The sequence below is a fragment of the Chiroxiphia lanceolata genome, chromosome 23, assembly GCF_009829145.1.
Source record: "Chiroxiphia lanceolata isolate bChiLan1 chromosome 23, bChiLan1.pri, whole genome shotgun sequence".
In the NCBI taxonomy this organism is placed as follows: Eukaryota; Metazoa; Chordata; class Aves; order Passeriformes; family Pipridae; genus Chiroxiphia; species Chiroxiphia lanceolata.
The window spans coordinates 3,335,500-3,355,352 of record NC_045659.1 but is presented as its reverse complement, the minus strand read 5'-3'; the positions used below and the strand labels follow the sequence as shown (position 1 = coordinate 3,355,352).

At 47.4% G+C, this 19,853-nt stretch overlaps 1 protein-coding gene across 1 annotated transcript in view; it reads right to left on the bottom strand.

Moving 5' to 3' along the window:
• The window catches only part of UBASH3B (ubiquitin associated and SH3 domain containing B), a 65,164-nt gene extending 50,721 nt beyond the window's left edge, over positions 1-14,443 (bottom strand). The window contains exon 1 of the mRNA XM_032709638.1: positions 14,229-14,443. Within this exon, the coding sequence (XP_032565529.1) occupies positions 14,229-14,380 (152 nt within the window). The 5' untranslated portion in view covers positions 14,381-14,443. The remainder of the gene's footprint in view (positions 1-14,228) is intronic.
• Positions 14,444-19,853: the final 5,410 nt, after the last annotated feature.

The following is a 19,853-nucleotide window of genomic DNA, read 5'->3' as shown; positions in this document are numbered from 1 at the left end:
AGGTGATTGGGGCTGTGCACAGGTTGTGATGATGAGAGGCAGGCAGGCTCCAGGCTCTAATGAGGAGAATTGAGAGGGGCTGTGCTGGAGATACAGAAGTGCTCTACTGTGAGAAACGAGCAGATAATGAGAATGAAGAACTTCCTTTGATTATTGCTTCTCATTTCCTATAATGCAATCTGCATCTTTAAAGAAGGCTTTTGTGTTAGACACCAGATCCCCTTGCCTCCTCTGCCTGGTTAGAAGACCTTAAGCAGCAGTATTGAAAAAGAAAGGTTAACCTGAATCAGGTAGAATATAAGCCTGTTTTTCTCCTGAATTATGTGCAGTGTAACACCACAGGTATGAGTGGAGCCATTTTCAGATATGCAGCAAAATCTGGCAGGCAGGAAAGTGCAGGACTTGGCTGTGGTAGCAGCCAAGACGGTGCTGAGAGAATCGAACAGGAGGTGATGGAATTGTGTGTCTAGATGCCTGAATTCTTCTAAAAATCTAGCCCCAAATCACCACTGAAAATAACTCCTGAATTCACAGGTAATGTCAGACATCTCCTCTCAGGTTCTATATTCACATTGGACTGGTGGTTTGGAGAAATATCTCAGTTTGCCACGGGCAGGTGCAGATTTTGGATGTTTCCCTCTCAGCTGTGCAAGGGTTTCCAGAGATGGTGCTGAGCTGCATCTGGGGCTGGAGGTGTGAGCGCTCACACACGCCTGCTTTTACATGGCTAAGCCCCCAAAACTGACAGCCAGGTTTGAAAACAGAAGCTGAATCCTTCTGTACTTGCAGTTCCCCTCTCTGTGATAACACTTATCACCCTGCTGATGGCCAAGGAAGCTGCTGGAGATCTCTCTGCCTTCCTCACACCACAGTGGGAGGCAGAACAGCCACAGCTGTCACAGGGCAATGCCTGTCCTTGAAATCCTCTTCCAAGTAGGAGCTGAGGGACATGGGCAGTGGGCACGGCAAGGAGCAGAGCCAGAGAGTGGAACTGCACGTTTGAGAACAAACAGGATGCACAGACACGAGAGAAAAACCCTCCTTGATGAGCGCCCAAGAGGAAATGAAATTAGAGACACTAATCCAGATAACCAAATCGAGCAGCTCTAATGTGGGGTGGCAGTTAGGCAAGGGCAAGAACAGCAGCACAGGGCCATCAGCAGACTCCACCCTGCACCACAGCACTGAAAACCAAAACTGTTTCAAGGCTGTGCATTCACCCGCCTGAGTAATCTCAGCTTAAAGCAAAGGAACCACTCATGCGTTTGAACTTGAGCAGCACGTTTGAATCCCTTGCCAGGCTGGCACTGAGACTCATCCTGGTTCCCTCCTCGGAGCTGGGAGAGCCTGTGGAAACCTGTGTGGTTCCTCAGAGTGCACTGTTCAAAGGATGACATTGCCTCTGCTTAACGTGCTGCTGCAGAGCTCAGTCCTGCCTTAAACCTTCAAAAGCCACAGGGATGTTGTGCCTTAAATACTCTTTTCAGGAGTGGAAACAACTCCCAAGCCTTGCTGGGATGCTGCTGACATTCCCTGCTTGTTTTCCCACCAATAACAATAACAAGAAAGCCACAGTTTTCAGGAATTTTCATTCCAACCAAAAACTCGTCTCTGCTTTGACTCATACCTTGAAGCAAAGGGACAATTATCTAATCACAACATTCAATCCCATTTGCATAATCTCATCTAAATTGTTCAACTGCTTCAGATACTTTTGTGATTAGAAAGATGCTCCACAAATAAACTGCCTGCATGTTCCTGACGCTCAGAGCAGGGGCTGCAAGTAAGGGGAAGATAAAGCAGCGTGGAAAAAGGATTCCTTCCTTAGCAGCACTCACACCCAGCCTAAAAAAACCACCAAATTTCATGTCTGTTACTGAAATGAAAGTCCCATCAAAGGCCCTGGAAGACTCGGGGATATTCTGCAGCAAAACTGAAACAATATTTAGTAGGTGGAAGGTTGAGTTCGATGCCTGGAACAGGAGCTAAGTGCCACCTAAGAGCACATTTTTGGCTTATTTATGGCCTGATGGCAAATCTAAATTACTGAGCTCCAAACCCAGTGCTGCAAGAGACTGTGTCCTCAGGCAAATGCCTTAAAGTGCTTTCATGCTCATTAGGAGCTGCTGCACTTGCAGAGACACTGAGCATCAGCTGGCCAAGGTTCTCCAAAGTGGCTGCTGACTTTGGGTCATTTTGGACTTCCAAAAAGGGCTTGGTTTCCACCCACTGCAAGGCCCACAGTTTCTTTCAGTGAATAAACCCCAAAACCCAACAATACAACTTTCTCCCATGTTATATATTTGAGAACATGGTTAAGATTTTCACATATTTAGATATTACTGGCTCTTAGTAAGAATTGTGAAGGAGAGTAGAGGAAGAACTTAAGAAGTTGCTTTTGGCCTTTATACCATCTTGGATAACTGAATATTTGGGGGGGGGGGGGTGTTTTTGGCTTTTGGTGATCCAAGGGGGAATTGTGCCCTTTTTGTGGTCTGTACACAACTCCTGTGCCCCATCATTGTCATAGCTTGCACCTTTAATGTATTTATCCTCCAAAATATCTGTGAGACAGGGAGTTACTGTGCTCCTGGAGCCAAAAGAAGGCAGCACCTTGCCCTGGGAGCTGTTTGTGGCTCAAGGAACCAACTTCCAAATGTAGTTCTGCTAATCTGGCCTCAGGCTCTTTGGGAATGACACATCCTGAAGGACTTATTCACTTTTTCCCTCCTGTTGTCCAATTTTCTCTGGGCAGCCTTGGCTTTAGCCTTTCAAAGTCGACTTTGCAGCAGATGGGCCTATTTGAAGACCAAAAGCAAGCACAGAAATCAGCAGCTGGTCACCAGAGATTCCCAGGAGGAGATGGAAGGGATCCCAGCAGGCTGCCCAGCACTCTGGCTCAGGCTGACTCACACCAGGAGCCTGGCAAGACACATTTCCTGGGCACTAAGACACAGCCAAGGCTAAAATCACAGGGTGATGCACCAGCAGAAGTTCCTCTGTGTGGGATGCACTTCCAGAGGAGCTAAAGGCTGTGCCAGTGACTGCTGGCAAATGTTGGGAGGGAGATGGGAATCCAACAGAACTCCAGGCCCTGTGCTGTGCACTTCTGACATGCCATTCTCCCCCTTGGAATTCCCAAGGGCTGAAACTGTTTTAATCTCAAGGAGGATCAGCAGCTCTGGGGCAGGAAGTGGAGGAAGCTGGGAAGATAAATTGACCCCCAAAGTCAGGGTCTTCCTAGGGAGTTAAGTCCTCTCCCTGAGATAACATCTATGAGCTTTTTTGGGAAGCTGGATGATGAAATGCAGCGTCCCATGCAAGTAGAATGATGCTGATCTTCCCATGCAAGTAGAAACTATTACCTTAGGGAGAAAAGAGGAAATACCACAGGGAAGTGGGTCATTATCCCCCTCCAAACTGCACTATTCTTACCCAGTCAAAGTGAGACTTAAAACATCCCCCAGACAGTTGTTTCAGGTTGGTGTGAGGGCTTTTAGTCGTGCAAGGCACCCCACACAGGAGAGCTCCTGGCAGAGGCTGAGAAGGGATGGTTAAACAGGATGGACAATGGATTCTCCTGCAGCAGTGAACCTGGAATTGCTGTGCTGCTGAAGGGAAGCAGCACCAGCTGCCCTGAGCCATCCCAGCACAGCCTCTCGTGCACCACTCGGGTCTCTGCGGAGCCATCCTGACTCATCCTCTGCCCAGCCTCGGCTGACGTCTTTCAGGCCCAAATAATCAGGGTATCCAGGGACCAAAATGCACCCCAGCTGCCTGGGAAAACATCAGTACGTGCCCCCAGCTCCAGGCACAGAGCTGGAGTCACTATTTATAAAATCCTCTGCGGCCCCAACATACAAATGTGCTGCAAACAGGCGAGAAACACCTGAGGTTTATATTTTTCTCCCAGAGGCTTTGGTACCAAGTCTTATTTATGCACAGGCTCTGAATGGCATAAAAACCCCTCATTTCTCTAAAGGAAGCTTTTTTTTGGGTTATTTCTGGGTAAGATGCTCAAAGCTGGTGTGCATTAGCCTCGCTCCAAGAAAGTAAATGGTGCTGGGCTGATTTACACTGCTGGAAGGCTTTGCCTCTCAGAGCATGAATGCATTTATGACACAGCTACACAGGGACTGTAAAGGGAATATAAATGTGTTTTCTAAGGTGCAGCTGTAAGCTACATTTACTCCAGGGCTTGCTTCTGTTGCCCGTGGACAGTGTGAATATGAACCAGATCCAATTCTTGGTTAGGTTGAGATTTCTTTGAATGGGGCCTGGGAGAACTGACTGTAACTTATCCATGGCTGATACGTTGTGATTTGACACTTACTGGGCCTTGGCAGCTCCTCTCAGAAAGAAATATTGATTGGGAAGAAAAAATTCGATATAATTGTAGAACAAGGGAGCAGGACATCATTGACACCACTTAGAGCCTGCAGTTCTGGAGAGCCCTTTGTCTCAAGTGGATGGCAAACGTTAATTAAGGTGCCCTCTCTGGCATCAAGTGACTTGATGTACTGTCTCATGGTAAATTTTTCTGGCTGTAAAATGAGAATGATAGTTATTTGGAAGTGGCTGTTCCTGCCAGTGCCATTCTCATGCAGCTGTGAATTCTACCCATCAATCTAACTCAGCTGTAACTATGGCAAACACAGGGAGTGAGGGATTTTGGAGGCAATGCTGGGATCAGTGGCTGTGAGCAGGAGATGATCCTGTCTGGCCTCTCCCCATCCTCCTCTCCAGAGGAATTTGCTCTTTCTGCCTCCTGGAGCAGGGAGGGTGTTTGCCTTTTCTCTTTGCACAGCACAGCAGGACTGTGGGACATGAAAATCAGGCTTCTGCTCGCCGGGGAAAAATGCTATTAGTGTTTCATGTCAGCACAAACTCAGGGCTTGAAATTTGCATCACGAAACTGCTTCAGTCGCTCTCGATAAAATGGGGAACAGCTCAGAAGAAAAACAGCCCCACCTTGTCCATGCCAGGTGTCTCCAGTGCCGTTTAACTTGGGAGAAATGTTTGGAACATCCTGGTCTCAGCCATTTTCCAGCACGTGCTCAAGGGCTTTGCTGAATCAGAGCATTCATGGGATTTGTGTCGTGTGAGAACTTGCTGTATTTCATTAAGCAGAGGAGAAGGAAAAGAGTCAATTTAAAAAATTGGGAGATGGAAAATCTCCCTGAAATGTGCCTGCCCCTACAGTGGAATTGTGTCACAGTCACCAGCCTGGAGGGATTAATTCTGCACTGTCATGACAGGGGGGACAAGTGGCACTTGCCTTGTGTTTGATAATAGCAGGGGGGTGATGGGTGTGAGTGAAATACAGTTTAAAACCTCTTTCCACGTCAAGTTCCCAGACTTGGCAACTTGAGTTCCCAGAGCTCCCAGTTTTTGGGTTTGCCTCTGCATTTCTAGCACACAAGGCAGACATCCCATGGTTTGCTCAGCCATAACCTTTCTCCAGCATTTCCCTGCTGATCTCCTGCTGGCAGGGACTGGCCTGGCAAGGTGCTGGCAAGGACAGGAGAATTCAAGGACACGAATTTGGTGCCTGGGGAAAGCAAAGCCATCAAACACATCTCCTCCCACTCCTTCCATGTTCCAGTTCCTGATTGTTTGCTTTCTGTTTAAATTTTACACCAGCAGTGGGTGACAGAAACCACTTAGGGCATTGTCACACCTGCACTTGCCACTCTGCTCCCCGTGCCCATCTTTATTCTTTTGGGAATCTGTGGGAAAAATGGGAAGGCTGAGGCTTCCCAGGGAAAGGAGGAGCAACGGCTCTGCTCTCTGGTTGTGGGAGGTTGATGTATCAGGAGTTGTGGGTATTCAGGAGGACCTTAAACAGCACCTTTTGCTGCTGGGGCTTGCCAAAGCTTCAGGACAAATATCAGGGAGAGTGGATTTGAAGGGACAGCACCTTATGAACACAGACAGGAGGTACAAGGTGTCTAAAACTCTGTTTGTGTAGGTTGTCAGCTGCTTTGTTACGGTGACTTCAGCAATTCCCTCAACCCACTCTACTATTTCTTGCTGGTTTTTATTTTTTTTTTTTTGCCCCTCCACTTTATGCTGCTCTCTGGATTCAATCTTTGTGCACAGCACAGAATATGGTGGGGAACAGAATAATGCCAAGCAGAGCCCTGGCCTATTCTTTTTGGGTCTGTTTATAGAGGGGCTGAGTAAGACACAGGCTCAGCAGTGCACCCCATTGTACTGCACAAAGCCTGCAGAGAGTCTTGGTGATGGAATCCAAAACCCTGTCAGCTGCTAAACTACAGCTCTTTTGATGACTCTGCTTGTTGAGGATAATTAGACTGGTGCAGCACAGACACACACACGGATGTCTCTATTCTTCCTGCAATTGCAGAGCACATGCTGGGAATCCACTATGAGCTCTGGTGAAAACCCAGGGCAACGTTTCCGAGTGGGAGCAAGATTTGGGAGGCCAGGATTTGCTTTCAAAGGTGACTTAAAAACACGAGGGTCATCAGGAGCCAGCAGGGTTAGCACTTGATGTTTAAAAGCACTAAATTTTTAGGTTTTTTTTTTCTAAATTTTCACTAATGATCTTTCAAAGGATGGAATTCCCCCCTGACTTATGTCAGTGTAGTTATTCAGGAGGTGCTGAGGACTGGCAGCATCCTTTGAGCATGGGCTCCACAGCAAAGTGGGAGCAATAATTTAGGGATAAACTTCCTTTATAAGGGGTATTGTGCAGAATTCTGCAGGAACAGGCTGACCTGCTGCCACTGCCACCGAGCCTCCAAGGGGGGGGGAAGGATAATCAGCATTTAATGCAAACAAGGCTCCATTCAAAGAGTCTGGATATCTGAAATCATGAGTTTCTCTAGTGAGCCTTTGTCTTGAGAATCTCATCAGTAAATTTAAACTGGCTCCTGACAGTGGTATCAGGTCTGTGAGGAGAGAGAAAAAGGGACAGAAAAGATAACACTGGTATCTGTATCACTCCAGACTGATAGGAAGCCTGAAAGGGAATTGCATGCTAAGGATCAAGTTATTAACTGCCTGGGGGTTTGACACAGAAGGCACAGAGTAATTTTTCAGGCTCTCTCAGTGACATGGGAGGTCTGGGTTGCACTCTCTGAAGCTCCTCTCCTTCCCAGTGCAGAGAGTAGGATCAAGTTCAGGACCTTGGCTCCGAGACAAAAAACTCATCAGAGTCATAGAAGCACAAGCAAATGTTTTCTTGTCACCATGTAATTTTAATACCAAAACAAACCAAGTACTCAGGGACTGGGAAACTTTCTGACATCTCCTACAGCGTTTGCCAAAGTTAGAGAGCCCTGAAAACCACATCCCAGCAATCCAGGGATTGCTGGCTTCTGGCTGACTTGCCACTGAACTGGGGATTCACTGCACGTGGTGATGCTACTCAGACACTTAAATCTGAGCTCCCACTGAAGTCCGGGGTGTGCAGGCACTGGAAAGGGCTTGGGGTGTGTTCTCCTCCCTGCACACACCCAGCCTGTTCTCCGGGCAGCCAGCACTTATCCAGCCAGTACTGCAGTGACCTTGGCTGTCCTGGGAGCAATCTTTGGGTAGGGAGGCTCTGGCCTTGAACTGTTTGTGGCAGAAGCATTTTCTTTGCCCGTATCAGACCCGAATATCTGATTGTTCCACTTCCCCCCAGCCACCAGATATGATTAATGGCAGTTGTGTCCAGTATCCTGAGTCACTGAGGTAACACAGGGCACTGCTGCTGCCATTAGCATGTCAGGGGGTGATCTTATCACAGGAATGGCTTCTCCTGCCTCTGATAAGGAATGTCTCTCCATCTGAAAATTCTGTCCAATGCCATAGAAATAGCTGTTCCATTTAGACCAGACATCTGAGTCTTGTCATTAAGCTGTTGGACTGAAACTCTCCAGATTTAGGAAGAATATCAAGTATCAGATTTAGGTGGGTGCAAGTATCAGCCTAACTATAGATCTGATGTATATATTTAAGCCTCTCTGTGCTTCAGTTTCCAGACTGTACAGTGGAAATAAAGAGCCCTGTATGGTTTATCACTTTAGATCTTTAAAGTTAGGATGGAGATCCCCCCACCCCCAAACCCAGTGGAGCCACTGGCACGGAACAATCTGAATCCTGCAGGAATCATCTCCTGGCCCCAACAGCAGAAAATTGCAATAAAGCCAATGAAAAAAAAAATAAAAATAAATCCATGTGCAGAGCAGCCACGGGACTCAGCCCCAAATGCCTGTTTGCTCCAGCCTTCCTCCAGTGCACCTTCCTGGCAGCTGCTAATTCCATTGCACTCCCTGTGTCCCACTGCTCCGTGCAGACCTGCTGGATCCCCGCCAGCACAGATGTACAAAATTGTTCTGAGGCCTCAGTGCTGAGCCCAGGAATTGCAATAGTGAACTGGAGCAGTTAATTGCTCAAACTATTGCTCAAGTTACGATCTCATCTGTTAAACCCCGGCGTGGGCCGAGCTTAAAGGTCAGAGCTTAGACAGGCACGTGGAAAGGGAGGGTCATGGAGGGGAAGGGGGGGTCTTTTCCAAGCACTTCCAGCAGCTTCTTCCTCTTTCACTATTTGTAAACAGGTCCCAAACTCTTGCTGTGAAGCTCCTGCTCACAAATGTCCGTGGGCCTGATGGTTTTTATGCAGTACTGGAAGTGTTTTGCTCAGGTGGTTTCTCTGCCGCACAATCCACGGCTCCATCCAAGCCCAAAACTCACTGTCCCGAGTGATGAGCACAGGCAGAGCTTTAGGGGAAGCTTCTTCCTAATCCAACACCTGGATTTTCCGTTCAACAGCTGAAGATTTCCTCCAGAGCTGTTGTTAAAACTTGGAAATCCCCTTTCAGTGGAGCCTTCCAAGCTGTTGCTTCTAGAAACGTTTCTGTGCATCAACTTCTTCCCTTGGGATGGGGTTTCCCTCCACACCTGGGCCAACACAAGTCCCTGCAACTCATGAAAACCCTTCTAAGACCTGGGCTCAGTTGGAGCTTGGGACATGCCCATGTTTTGGGCTGGTTCTTTGCAGCAGGATGAATTTCAGGCCAGAGTATTTGCAGAAAACTAACACCCTGAAGGCAAGGCCACGAAGGAAGAGAAACCACTTCAAAAGGGAAAGATCATCTGCAACACTTGTTTTTCCATGCTGTATTTTCCCAAACCCTAGAGGAAGGAGAGAGACTTCCAGCCTTGCTGTGTTGCTAAGTCTGTTACCAGGCAAAACATGTTGTAGCAGGCTAGAAAACGTTTTCAAAACAGAGAAGAAGATTTTACTGTTTGTAAACTGGATCTGAGCTGCTTTTCTTTGACAATAATGAAACCCTTAATACCCCTAAATTCTCACAGCCACTGGGAAAGCAAATCCAAATCAGACTGCCTTGGTTTTATCCAGGGCCAGGGGAGCTGACACAGAGTTAAACCAGGTGGTCTTTTGTGGGAGGGAAGGAGGAGGAAATGTGTAGCACAGGGGAAGTGATGAAGCTGAATCACTGTAAATTGTCCAATATTCCTGTCTATCCCGTTTTTATGGGGGGGAAATGTTTGCAGTTATGCTCAGATCCACCCAGGAACACAGCATTACACATTAAACCAATATTATCCACCTGTCTGCAGGAGATAGTTCCCCTTTTCCAGGCTGAGATGATGGGAAGGAACATCCATTTATTTTTGGGAAGCTTTGCCACCTGTGTTATCCTTCACTCTTATCACAGAGAACACAGTGACTGGAAAAGCACAGTACCTCTAATTGAAGTGTTCTGGTTATGAACAGTGATTTACTCAGCTTGAGTAATGACAGGGGCCAGGGAATTATCTTCATTTTTCTAGGCCTGGATCTCTTCTGAAACAACATCTCAGGGCTGTGGCTTGAATTCAGAGTTGTATGAAACTGAAGTAACATTTTAAATGTTATATATTTATATATTCCTGCACATATGTGCACCCAGAACTAAAAAAAAAAAAAAAAAAAAAAAAAGCAGGATTTTTTTTTGTTTTTTGGTCTCATGCTAGAATTTTAACTTTCTGGTTTCGAGGATGTTTTGGAGGAGTTTAAAGTCTAACATGAAACTTTTAAAACTGTGGATCACTGAACTTGCAGATTCTGGAGGTACATTGATTTCTGCACCGTGCAGGCCAGATAAGTTTCAATAATTTAAATTTGGTCAAAGGTCTTCTCCCATCCTGAAAGAAACTGCAGTCCATCACTAAATTTTCCTATGTTTAGCATTTTATAGACACAGATTATAGATTTTTTTTTTTAGTTGCTTGGACCTACATAATAGTTTTAAGTGATCCCCCTGTGGTTTGTGCTTCTCTCCTTTCACAAAGAATATCAGCATATGTACAGGGATTATACACAATAGTTGTATTGAGTTGTAGTTAGATCAGAATTAGGTGCAACAGGACATCCAGAATGAGATGCTAAACAATATTTTGGGGCAACTGGGAAATAACAGTTGTGTGAAATCCTTTTCTAGAGGAAGCCTGTTGTGTTTAGGACCTTGAGGCACTGGGGATCTGGTCAGGATTTGGGTGAAATGCTTGTCTTGGTGCCCAAATTGCAAAATGGGAATTGTAACATCACCTTTGCCTTCCTTCCTTGTTTAAATCAGGAACTCCTTGGGGTAGGGGAAGCCTCCTCCTGTGTGAGTAGACAGTACCTAATGGGATGGGCTAATTGCAAAAGAAAGAAGTAATGGTTGTGTGCTGGCAAAACCAGGCAAGGTAGAACTGCAGCTGCTGGTACCACTTCAAAGGGGTGACACACTGCAGTGGTTTGAGCAGCTGCCATGCACAGGTAAAGGCACCCAAAGGTGGTTTGGGCATCACTGTGTAATTTGGAGTAGCTCAGATGAATTGAAACTGTTGCTGGGAAGGAAGACAGGCAGACCTGTGCCAGCAAGGACTTTAGAGGTGAATGGGTATGTCCTTTGGTGGACCTTTTATCCCCACAACCCACATTCAGGATGGAAAAAACCAGGCTTATTTAATAACACCTTGATCTGAACACAAGATCCACTTGATACCTGACAGCCTCTCTTGGTTCCTGCCTGGCTCTCATGTTTTCTGCCCTTAACTGAGCTGGTCTGTACTAAGTCAGTCTGGACTAACCATCCTAGTAACACTTGGAAACCATATTTAGCCTTTCACCTTTGATTATTTCATCATACTCTGGGTGGAAGTGGCTTGCCCAAAGTAACACAGAAGCAGGGAAATAAAAGGAACGTGAAACTCCTCAGCTCCTGTCAGCAGTGCAAGCCCAGGGTCATCCTGGCCATCTGAGCTTTTAAAATGTAGGCACAGAAACACTATCAAATAATGAACAATATCAGTACAGAAGAGACAAAAGGTGTTCTTTATCGGGGGGTGGGATACATGAAGTTGCTCGAGCTGAATTAGAAGCTGAAAGTACTCCCCAGGATCTCAGTACTGGTTTGATACCAAACCCAAAACCTGTGTTTTCCAGCTAACTCCTGTGCCTCTGATCATGTCTCCAGGGGTCCCCTCTGTCCCTTGCCCCAATCAATCCCCCCCAGAGCTCTAACAGAAAGCCAGGAGGCCTCTGATGCCAACAGAGATGGCATTTTGTGACATGCCTGACAGACTCGTCTGACAACTTGGAGCTTTGTTTTGCATAAGCCACCCAAACAGATGGTCACCACTTTTAAGTACCAGCCTGGCTTGTGTTTGTAGGCAGGATCTACGAGCACAGAACTGAAATTTCACTGAATTCCCTGTCTCCTGCTGTAACTGTGGCTTTGGGGTAGAAAGCAGAGGTGGGAGAGTTTCAGGGGGAAACTCAAAAGGGCTTTAAGGGGACTTCTCAGTGCTGTATTTGAGAGTGAGACGGTGGTTTTACCTCCTTGCCATCTCGGTATTCTCTTTCGTTCACACTTACAGAGTAATATGCTGTGAGTTAAAAAGTTAAAAGGCATTTTGTGGGGAGCAGTGACCTTCAGGGAATGCCCTGTGGCCACACAGCCCTGTCTCTCAGGCTTCCAAACCTGTGCTGTTCCTTGGTGGCACTACTGAGATGTCTGATTTCCGTTTTGCTTCCCGTCTGAATTTTAATGATGAATTATTTGTAGCATTTCCAGCAGGCTGGAACAGGGGCACTAATTGCTACTTCAGATGGGGAAAGTGGTCCCTCTCCCAGCAGAGAGCTGAGCTGTCAAGCAGGGTTATGTCACATTATCCTGAATTTAGTATCATGACAGCTTCACCCGTCTGGCTGGTTAGATTTGCAATGAATAGTTTTTGCAGTTAGGGATATTTTACCCCTTTCTCTGGCTTGCTCCCCGTGTTTAACCTTCTCTGGTTTGTCTGACGAAGCTCTGAGTGCATTTTTATCAAATGTCAGTGTTTTCTTGGGCAAGAACATGACCCATAGACACAGTTCCTCAGCGAGGTAAGAGCAGGGCTGCCTGTCAGCCTTGATGGCACTGTTGTGCAGGTAATAACTAGTTTCATTCATAGGATCAGGCTGCTTTTTTTCTCTAGCCATTCTGAAAGATGCACATCTGTTTTTCCAGCCGAGCAGAGCATGAAGTCACCAGTCTCCTCTGCTCTGCATTTGCATTCACTGTATATAAATGCTGTGTGCTGATCTCAACAGACAGCTACAGATCACTGACAGCCCTCAGGAATGCAAGGAGGGCTGTGGAAAACACAAGATTTCCTGCGTGTGCTAGTGGATCCATGAATCCACAGATAACATATGTCCTTAAACTGCATCTGTCTGTCTCTATATTTATAAAAAAAACCTGCCCAAAGACAGGCTGCAAAACCACAGAGAAACGGGAAAACTTAAGGAGATCAAGGAACCATCCTGATCCCCCCTGGCTTCATTTGCATCCTAAAGCGCCGGGTCCCACTTCAGGAGTCACTCTGTTTCCTCATTAAGTTCCCATTACGTGGCTGCCTAATTAATTAAATGCATAAGCACATGCAGGGAGATGACACCAGGGCATAAACCGGACAAGAAAACCCGAACCACTTCGGGCTACGCACGGAAATTTTCTTGCGTTGCTCCGTCCCTTTTTGGGTGACTTGTACAGGGGTTAAAGAAAATCCCCGGGGTGACCGAGCAAAAGCACTCGCGCCAGGGACTCCTTATTTTCACGGCGCGGGAGCGACGGGCTCTGATTTCAATTTAGGGGCGCAAAACCTGCCTCCGTGGCCATCCCCAACTTGCCGGCGGCGCGGGGGCCCTTCAGCACCGCGGCGGGTGGGGACGGAACCCGGGACGGCACCTGCCTCTCTCTCCCCGGCACCTCGGAGCCAGGCTGGGATGCGACCCGGAGCATCCCTCGGGTCCTACGGCACCGCCGGGCAGCTCCGGGAGCGCATCCCCCTGCTCCGGGAGCGCATCCCCCTGCTCCGGGATAGCATCCCCCTGCTCCGGGAGTGCATCCCCCTGCTCCGGGATAGCATCCCCCTGCTCCGGGATAGCATCCCCGCACTGCCGGGAGAGTATTCCCCGCTGCCCTGGCCTTTCCCAGAAGGCATCCCAGGGCCACTCCGAGAGCGTATTCCCTCGCTGCCCAGCAGAGCATCCTCTCTCTGCCCCGGCCGGCCCGGCAGCGCATCCCCCCGGCTCCGGGAGCGCATCCCTCCGCTGCCGGGAGAGCATTCCCCGCTGCCCTGAGCGTTCCGGGAAGGCATCTCCGGGTCGCTCCGGGAGCGTATCCCATCGCAGCCGGGAGAGCAGTCCTGCGCTGCCGGGAGAGCATCCCCTCTGCCGGGAGAGCATCCCCGCTGCCGGGAGAGCATTCCTGCGCTGCCGGGAGAGCATCCCTGCTCCCGGGAGAGCATTCCCAGCGCCCGGGAGAGCATTCCCAGCGCCCGGGAGAGCTTTCCCAGCGCCCGGGAGAGAATCTCGCGCTGCCCCGGCCGCTCCGGGAGCGCATCCCCCCGGCTCCGGGAGCGCATCCCTCTTCCCCGGGAGCACATCCCTCTTCCCCGGGAGCGCATCCCCGCGCCCCGGCAGCGCATCCCCCCTCTCCTGCAGCTCATCCCTCGTCTCCGGACTGCATCCCCGCGCCCCGGCAGCGCATCCCCCCCTGCTCCGGCAGCGCATCCCCCCGCTCCGGGACCTCATCCCCGCGCCCCGGCAGCGCATCCCCGCCTGGATCCCCGGATCCCCGGCGCTCCCTCCCGCCGGTCCGGAGCAGCGCCCGCCGCTCCTGTCCGCCGTAAAGCGAAAAGGGGAGGGAGGGGGAAGGCGCCGCTCGGGAGACTTACGCCCGTGCTTTCGGGAAGCCCATGGAGAGCAGGATCTCGAGCGAGGAGCCGTGTTTGATGGTCCCGGCGCGGTGCTGGCGGTTCCGCCGGGGGATGACTTTGCTGTACAGCTCGTCTCTGGCAGCCATGGCGAGCGGCGCGGGCCGGGCCATCAGCGCGCAGCCATCGCGGGCCGCGCAGGGCCATCCACGCACCCGCCGCGGGAGCGCTGCCGCTGCCCCGGCCCCGCGACCCGCCCACCCCGCGCAGCCCCCGCGGAGCCTCCGCGCCGGAGCCGCCGCCTCCGGGTGGGGGAGAGGGAGAGGGAGAGGGAGGGAGAGGGAGGGAGGGAGGGAGAGAGGGTGGGTGGGGGTGGCCACGGGGGCGTGGGAGGGGAGGATGGGGGGAGCCCACCCGGGAGCCGGGGATGAGGCGCCCTGGGGGGGCGGATGCAGGAGAAATGGAGGTCCCTTTAAAAAAAAAAACAACCAGAAACAAACCAAAAAAACCCCAAAGAACACAAAAAAAAAAGACCCACAAAAGCACGTGCACGCGCGATTATTTCCATTTATTTATTTATTTATTTATTTGTTAGATTTTTCTACTTATTTGGAATTTCTATTATTATTTCTATTTCTTTGTTTGTCAAATTTTCCATTTATTTATCTGTAATTTCTATTATTATATTTATTTATTTATTTTATTTATTTATTTATTATCATTTCCATTTATTTATCAGTCATTTCTATTATTATATTTATTTATTTATTATATTTATTTATTTTATTTATTTATTTATTATCACTTCCATTTATTTATCTGTCATTTCCATTATTATTTCTATTTATTTATTATATTTCCGATTTATCTGTCATTACTATTTTTATATTTATTTATTTATTATATTTTCGATTTATTTATCTGTCATTACTATTTTTATATTTATTTATTTATTATATTTTCGATTTATTTATCTGTAATTTCTAGTATTATTTCTATTTCTTTATTTGTTTATCGTATTTTCCATTTATTTACCTGTGATTTCTTTTTTTAATATTTATTTATTACATTTTCTGTTTTTATCTGTAATTTCTATTGTTAGTCCCATTTATTTGTTCATCATCATCATGGCTGGGCTTCGTGAACGAAGATTTGGGAAATTTATTTGTTATATTTGCTATTTATTTATCTGTAATTTCTATCATTACTTCTATTTATCTATATATTATATTTTTCTATTTATTTATATGCGATTTCTATTATTATTATTTCCATTTATTTATTTATTATATTTTCAATTTATTTATCTGTAATTTCTATATTTTTTCTATTTATTTAGTTATTAGATTTTCTACTTACTTATCTATAATTTCTAGTATTACTTCTATTTATTTGCTATTTATTTTTCCATAATTTCTATAATTACTTCTACTTATTTATTATATTTTCTATTTGTTTAGCTGTATTTTCTATTCCTATTTCTTTGTTTATTTACTTATTTAATTACAGTTTTTAAAGTTTTTGGGAAAACCTGTCAGTGTGATGCTGACCAAACTGCACCAGGAGAAAGAGCAAAAATGGGCAAGTTGGGGCTTTCAAGGGCTCTGTCACCACTTAGAATGCCAGAATGGTTTGGGCTGGAAGGATTAGAGATCATCTCATTCCAAGCCCTTGCCATGGGCAGGGACACCTCCCACTAGCCCAGGTTGCTCCAACATCCAGCCTGGCCTTGGACACTTCCAGGGATGAGGCAGCCACAGTTTCTGGGCAACCTGTGCCAGGGCCTCCCCACCAAAAATTCAGATTTTTTCCTAATATCCCATCTATCTCTGCCCTCTGGCAGTAGGAAGCCGTTCCCTGTGTCCCATCCCTCCATCCTTTGTCCCAAGTCCCTCCCCAGCTCTCCTGGAGCCCCTTTAGGCCCTGGAAGGGGCTCCAAGGTGTCCCTGGAGCCTTCTGTCACCCCCAGTTCTCCCAGCCTGGCCCCACAGCAGAGCAGCTCCAGCCCTCAGAGCATCCTCAGGATCCAACAGGTCCACTTGACCCTCTTGTGCTTAAACTGGAAGGAGTTCCAGGCACAAGAGTCACACCCCAAAATTTCCACCTCATCCTCGTGTTTCTGCCTCCCTCTAAACCCTCTCCACTTGGAATTTATAACCTCAGAGCACGTCAGCCCCAGGGCAGGGACTGCCCTTCCCGGTGTAAGATCCATTGGGAGACAGAGCTCTGCTCCCCTCCCACTCAGCACGTTCCTATGGGCTGGCTGGGACAAATATTCCTGTTTTCTTCCCTGCTGGGTTTCAGTTCATCCTTCTCATTGTCTTTTTCCCCCCCCCCTTCTTCTCACTTTTCCCTTCGCTTTTAAAGACAGGCAGACCCCCCTCCTGATCCTGCCAGAGCAGGGCTGTGGAGAACAGCCTGGAATCACAACCCTGCAAGCAAAGAAAACCCATTAAGAGGCGTTTTTAAAAATAGTTTATGTCGGGGAAGGAAATCAATATTGGCAGTGACAAATCTATCACTACATTTGGGAAAACAAAGAGCCCATTTCCATTTTGTTGTATCAATGAAGGGGGAAAAAAAATTTCCATTTTGTTGTATCAATGAAGGGAAAAAAAAACAACCAACAAACCCTCCCAGCTCCCTGCTCATTCCCCTCTTGTGCCAGTTGATTTTCTGCCTCTTGATCCAAAGGCAGGAGGAGAATCTGCCCCTTGCTTTTCACTTCCCACGGGGAAAGGCCATGCCTGTACTGCCTGAACTAAGGATGCCATGAAAATTCAGGGTGCAGAAGGACATGGCACAAAACACTGCTTGTTTTAATAGGTAAAAAGTTAAAAGAAGACACTTTGAACTCCTCTGGTGTTGCTGAGGCACCGGTTCTGTCCTTTACCCCCACTGTTAATTGGCAAGGACTTCATTAAAGTCAGTGGGTGAAACCAAGGGGTGTTCAGTCATGGATTTCAGCCCTAAATCAGGATCAGGCACCCAATCTACTCCATTTTAACAGAGGAGGAGACTTAAGGGTTATTAATAAGAATATTTGCACGGGAACATGGATTGCCAGAGCCCCCAGAGGGGTTTGTCCCCCATGAACTCACTGCAGCCGTGCTGGGAGCACCATGGACATGCTGGACCTGCCAAAGGGGAAGATGAAAATCCCAAATTAACACCAGTCCCACCTTCCCACCTCCCAGCCAAGCACTGCAGGCAATTCCCAGGGGAATGTGATCCCTGCCCAGGGATCTGCAGCCAGCAGAAATCTGGGAGGATTGCTGTGGTTTGACTTCACTCACTGTGCCCAAATTAGGCAGGTTTTTGTGCTCCAGCTGTATTTCTCAGTCAGGAAACAACAATAAAAACGTAATTTGCTGTGGAAGTGGCTCCCAGGGACTTTGCCCAGATGGGAATCTCTTCCCTGTAGCTGTGACAGATTCATAGAATCAATTAAAAAACCTAAATCCACGTTATAGAAGTTGCAATGCTGAAGTTTTGTTGGTTGGATGAGTTGCTGCAACAACTCCACTGGAAGCATCAAAGATGTTACAACCAACAGGAAGGAACAGAAATAGGATTTTCCACATCTAGGCTGTGTACAATTCCCAATCCATAGGTGAGACTGGCTGGGAATGATTTTCTCAAGAGACCACCTCATGTTCTTGTAACTTCAGTGTCTCTGTGTTTGATCTGGCTGTGCTGCTTTACATGGAAACCCTTTCATTGGGAAGCAATTCCCTTTTTTTTTTCCCACTCAACAATCAAATATATTCCTGGAAATAAAGCTTCCTCCCACCTTTTCTTTTTTTTTGATGGAAGGCTGAAAATGAGAGCTGTCTCAGTGAGCAAATAGGGAAAGGAAAGAGAGTAAAAGCAGAAAGCAAATTTTTAAAAGAGCAAACACAGAGAGAACTGTGTTGCAGTCACCCAAATGAACAGTAATTATTGTGAAAAAATGGAAATCTATGAAAAGATTCTGCCTGCATGAAATCTGTGATATTCAGTTTATTTAAAATGCTGTCAGATTTTTACAAAAAACCTGTTTTTTTTTTTTTTTTTTTTTTCTTTTTCACATGGCTGTCCTATTGCTGGCCTGACCCTGGATATTTGTATGTGCTCACTGACTGCTGCTCACCATTTTCCTGAGTCAGGGCACCAGCTTTTGGGTGCCCAAAGTGTTCAAGTTCCTGCAGCAAAAGCCTCTTCTCTGTGCCCTCTGTGCTCCCCTACTATTTTCCCCAGTGAACTGAAAATATTCTCCTTTTACCTACAGGAAAATGCATTCTGAGGGGATTATTTTTATCACTTCCTTCAATGCAACACGGAATTAATTGAGGGGGGAGTGTTTAAAAATGTGCTGCTGGGCAGTGAGTGGGAGTGTTGCCACAGACTTCAATAGGAAGAGGTCAGGCTCCTGAGGAATTGGAGCCAAATTTAGCCCTCTCCCCAGCCTGATGCTCCCTCCTTGCTGGCATGCAAAGGGTTTGCTCTCTGACAATGGAAATATTCTGGAATAACCAGCACAACAGCAGGAAACGGAGCAGGGGGTTTGCTTTCCTCCTCCCTTCAAAAAAAAAAACCAACAAAAAGGGGTCAGATGCCTTCAGAAAGTCCTTGTTCCAGACTCTGCTTTTGAATTATTACCAGTTGAATTGTGGTGTTGCCCCAGGGGGGACGGAGGGAGGGACAGGGACAGGATGCAGAGCCCCTCCTGGGCCAGGAGGAGCAGAGGGAATGTTGTCCCTGCTCCCTCCTGCTCCCAGGGAGGAGAGAAAGGAGTCTGCCACAAGGCAAACATTGAGCCCAAGCTGAACAATTGCTGTTTCCTAGACTTTGGGCCTGATCTTGCAGTAATTTGCATGCTTTAAGCCATTTTACACACTCAGATATTCCACACGGCAACTTCAGGCCCATGGGGGAGGGAGGGTTCCAGCCCCTCATCCCTTATCCATCCTTGGCAAATCCATCCTCCAGTTATTTCCCTGCACGTTGAAGTGGTGTCAACACTCAGCCTTTGGGGCTGAGCAGCTGAAGGTGCTAAAAAATTAAAAATAAAACCGACTCCGTCCTCAGCACTTCTCTCCCCCCCCTTTTTTTTTTTTCCCAGTCTCCTGAGTTTCCAAATGTCAAGAAACGGTGATTTATCGCTGAGAAAAATGAACAGCTGCCTCACACTTGATTCAAACCAGCATGAAAAGGGAGGCAAAATTATTAGTCAGAGTTTTTACAAAGCTAAGACTAAAGAAACAGCAAAGTCCAGCCCACTTCCTATGCCACTGGTAACTGCTCCTGTTGGGAACAGCTGCTGAGCCTTGCTGAAAAGTGGAAGAACAACATTCCTTAAAGCCTAAAACACCTTTGTCCAGCTGTTTTACCTGTTTGGGCTGGATAATGGGGCTGGAATGAGCATTTATTCCTGGTCCCATCCCACAGGGATAGTCCCCTTCCTTTGCTAAGCATCCATCTGCCAAGGTACTTACACAAGCCTCCTCTCCTCTCATCACTGCAATATTTGAGTCCCTCCAGAGTGTTTAAAAATAGAAAGAGCAGCTGGTTTGTAGAAGGGATCCTGTGCTTTTTCCAGGAGGCTGTGAAAGGACTTTCTCACCCTTCACTGTATCCACCTCACCTCAAACCTCTGCCACGAGG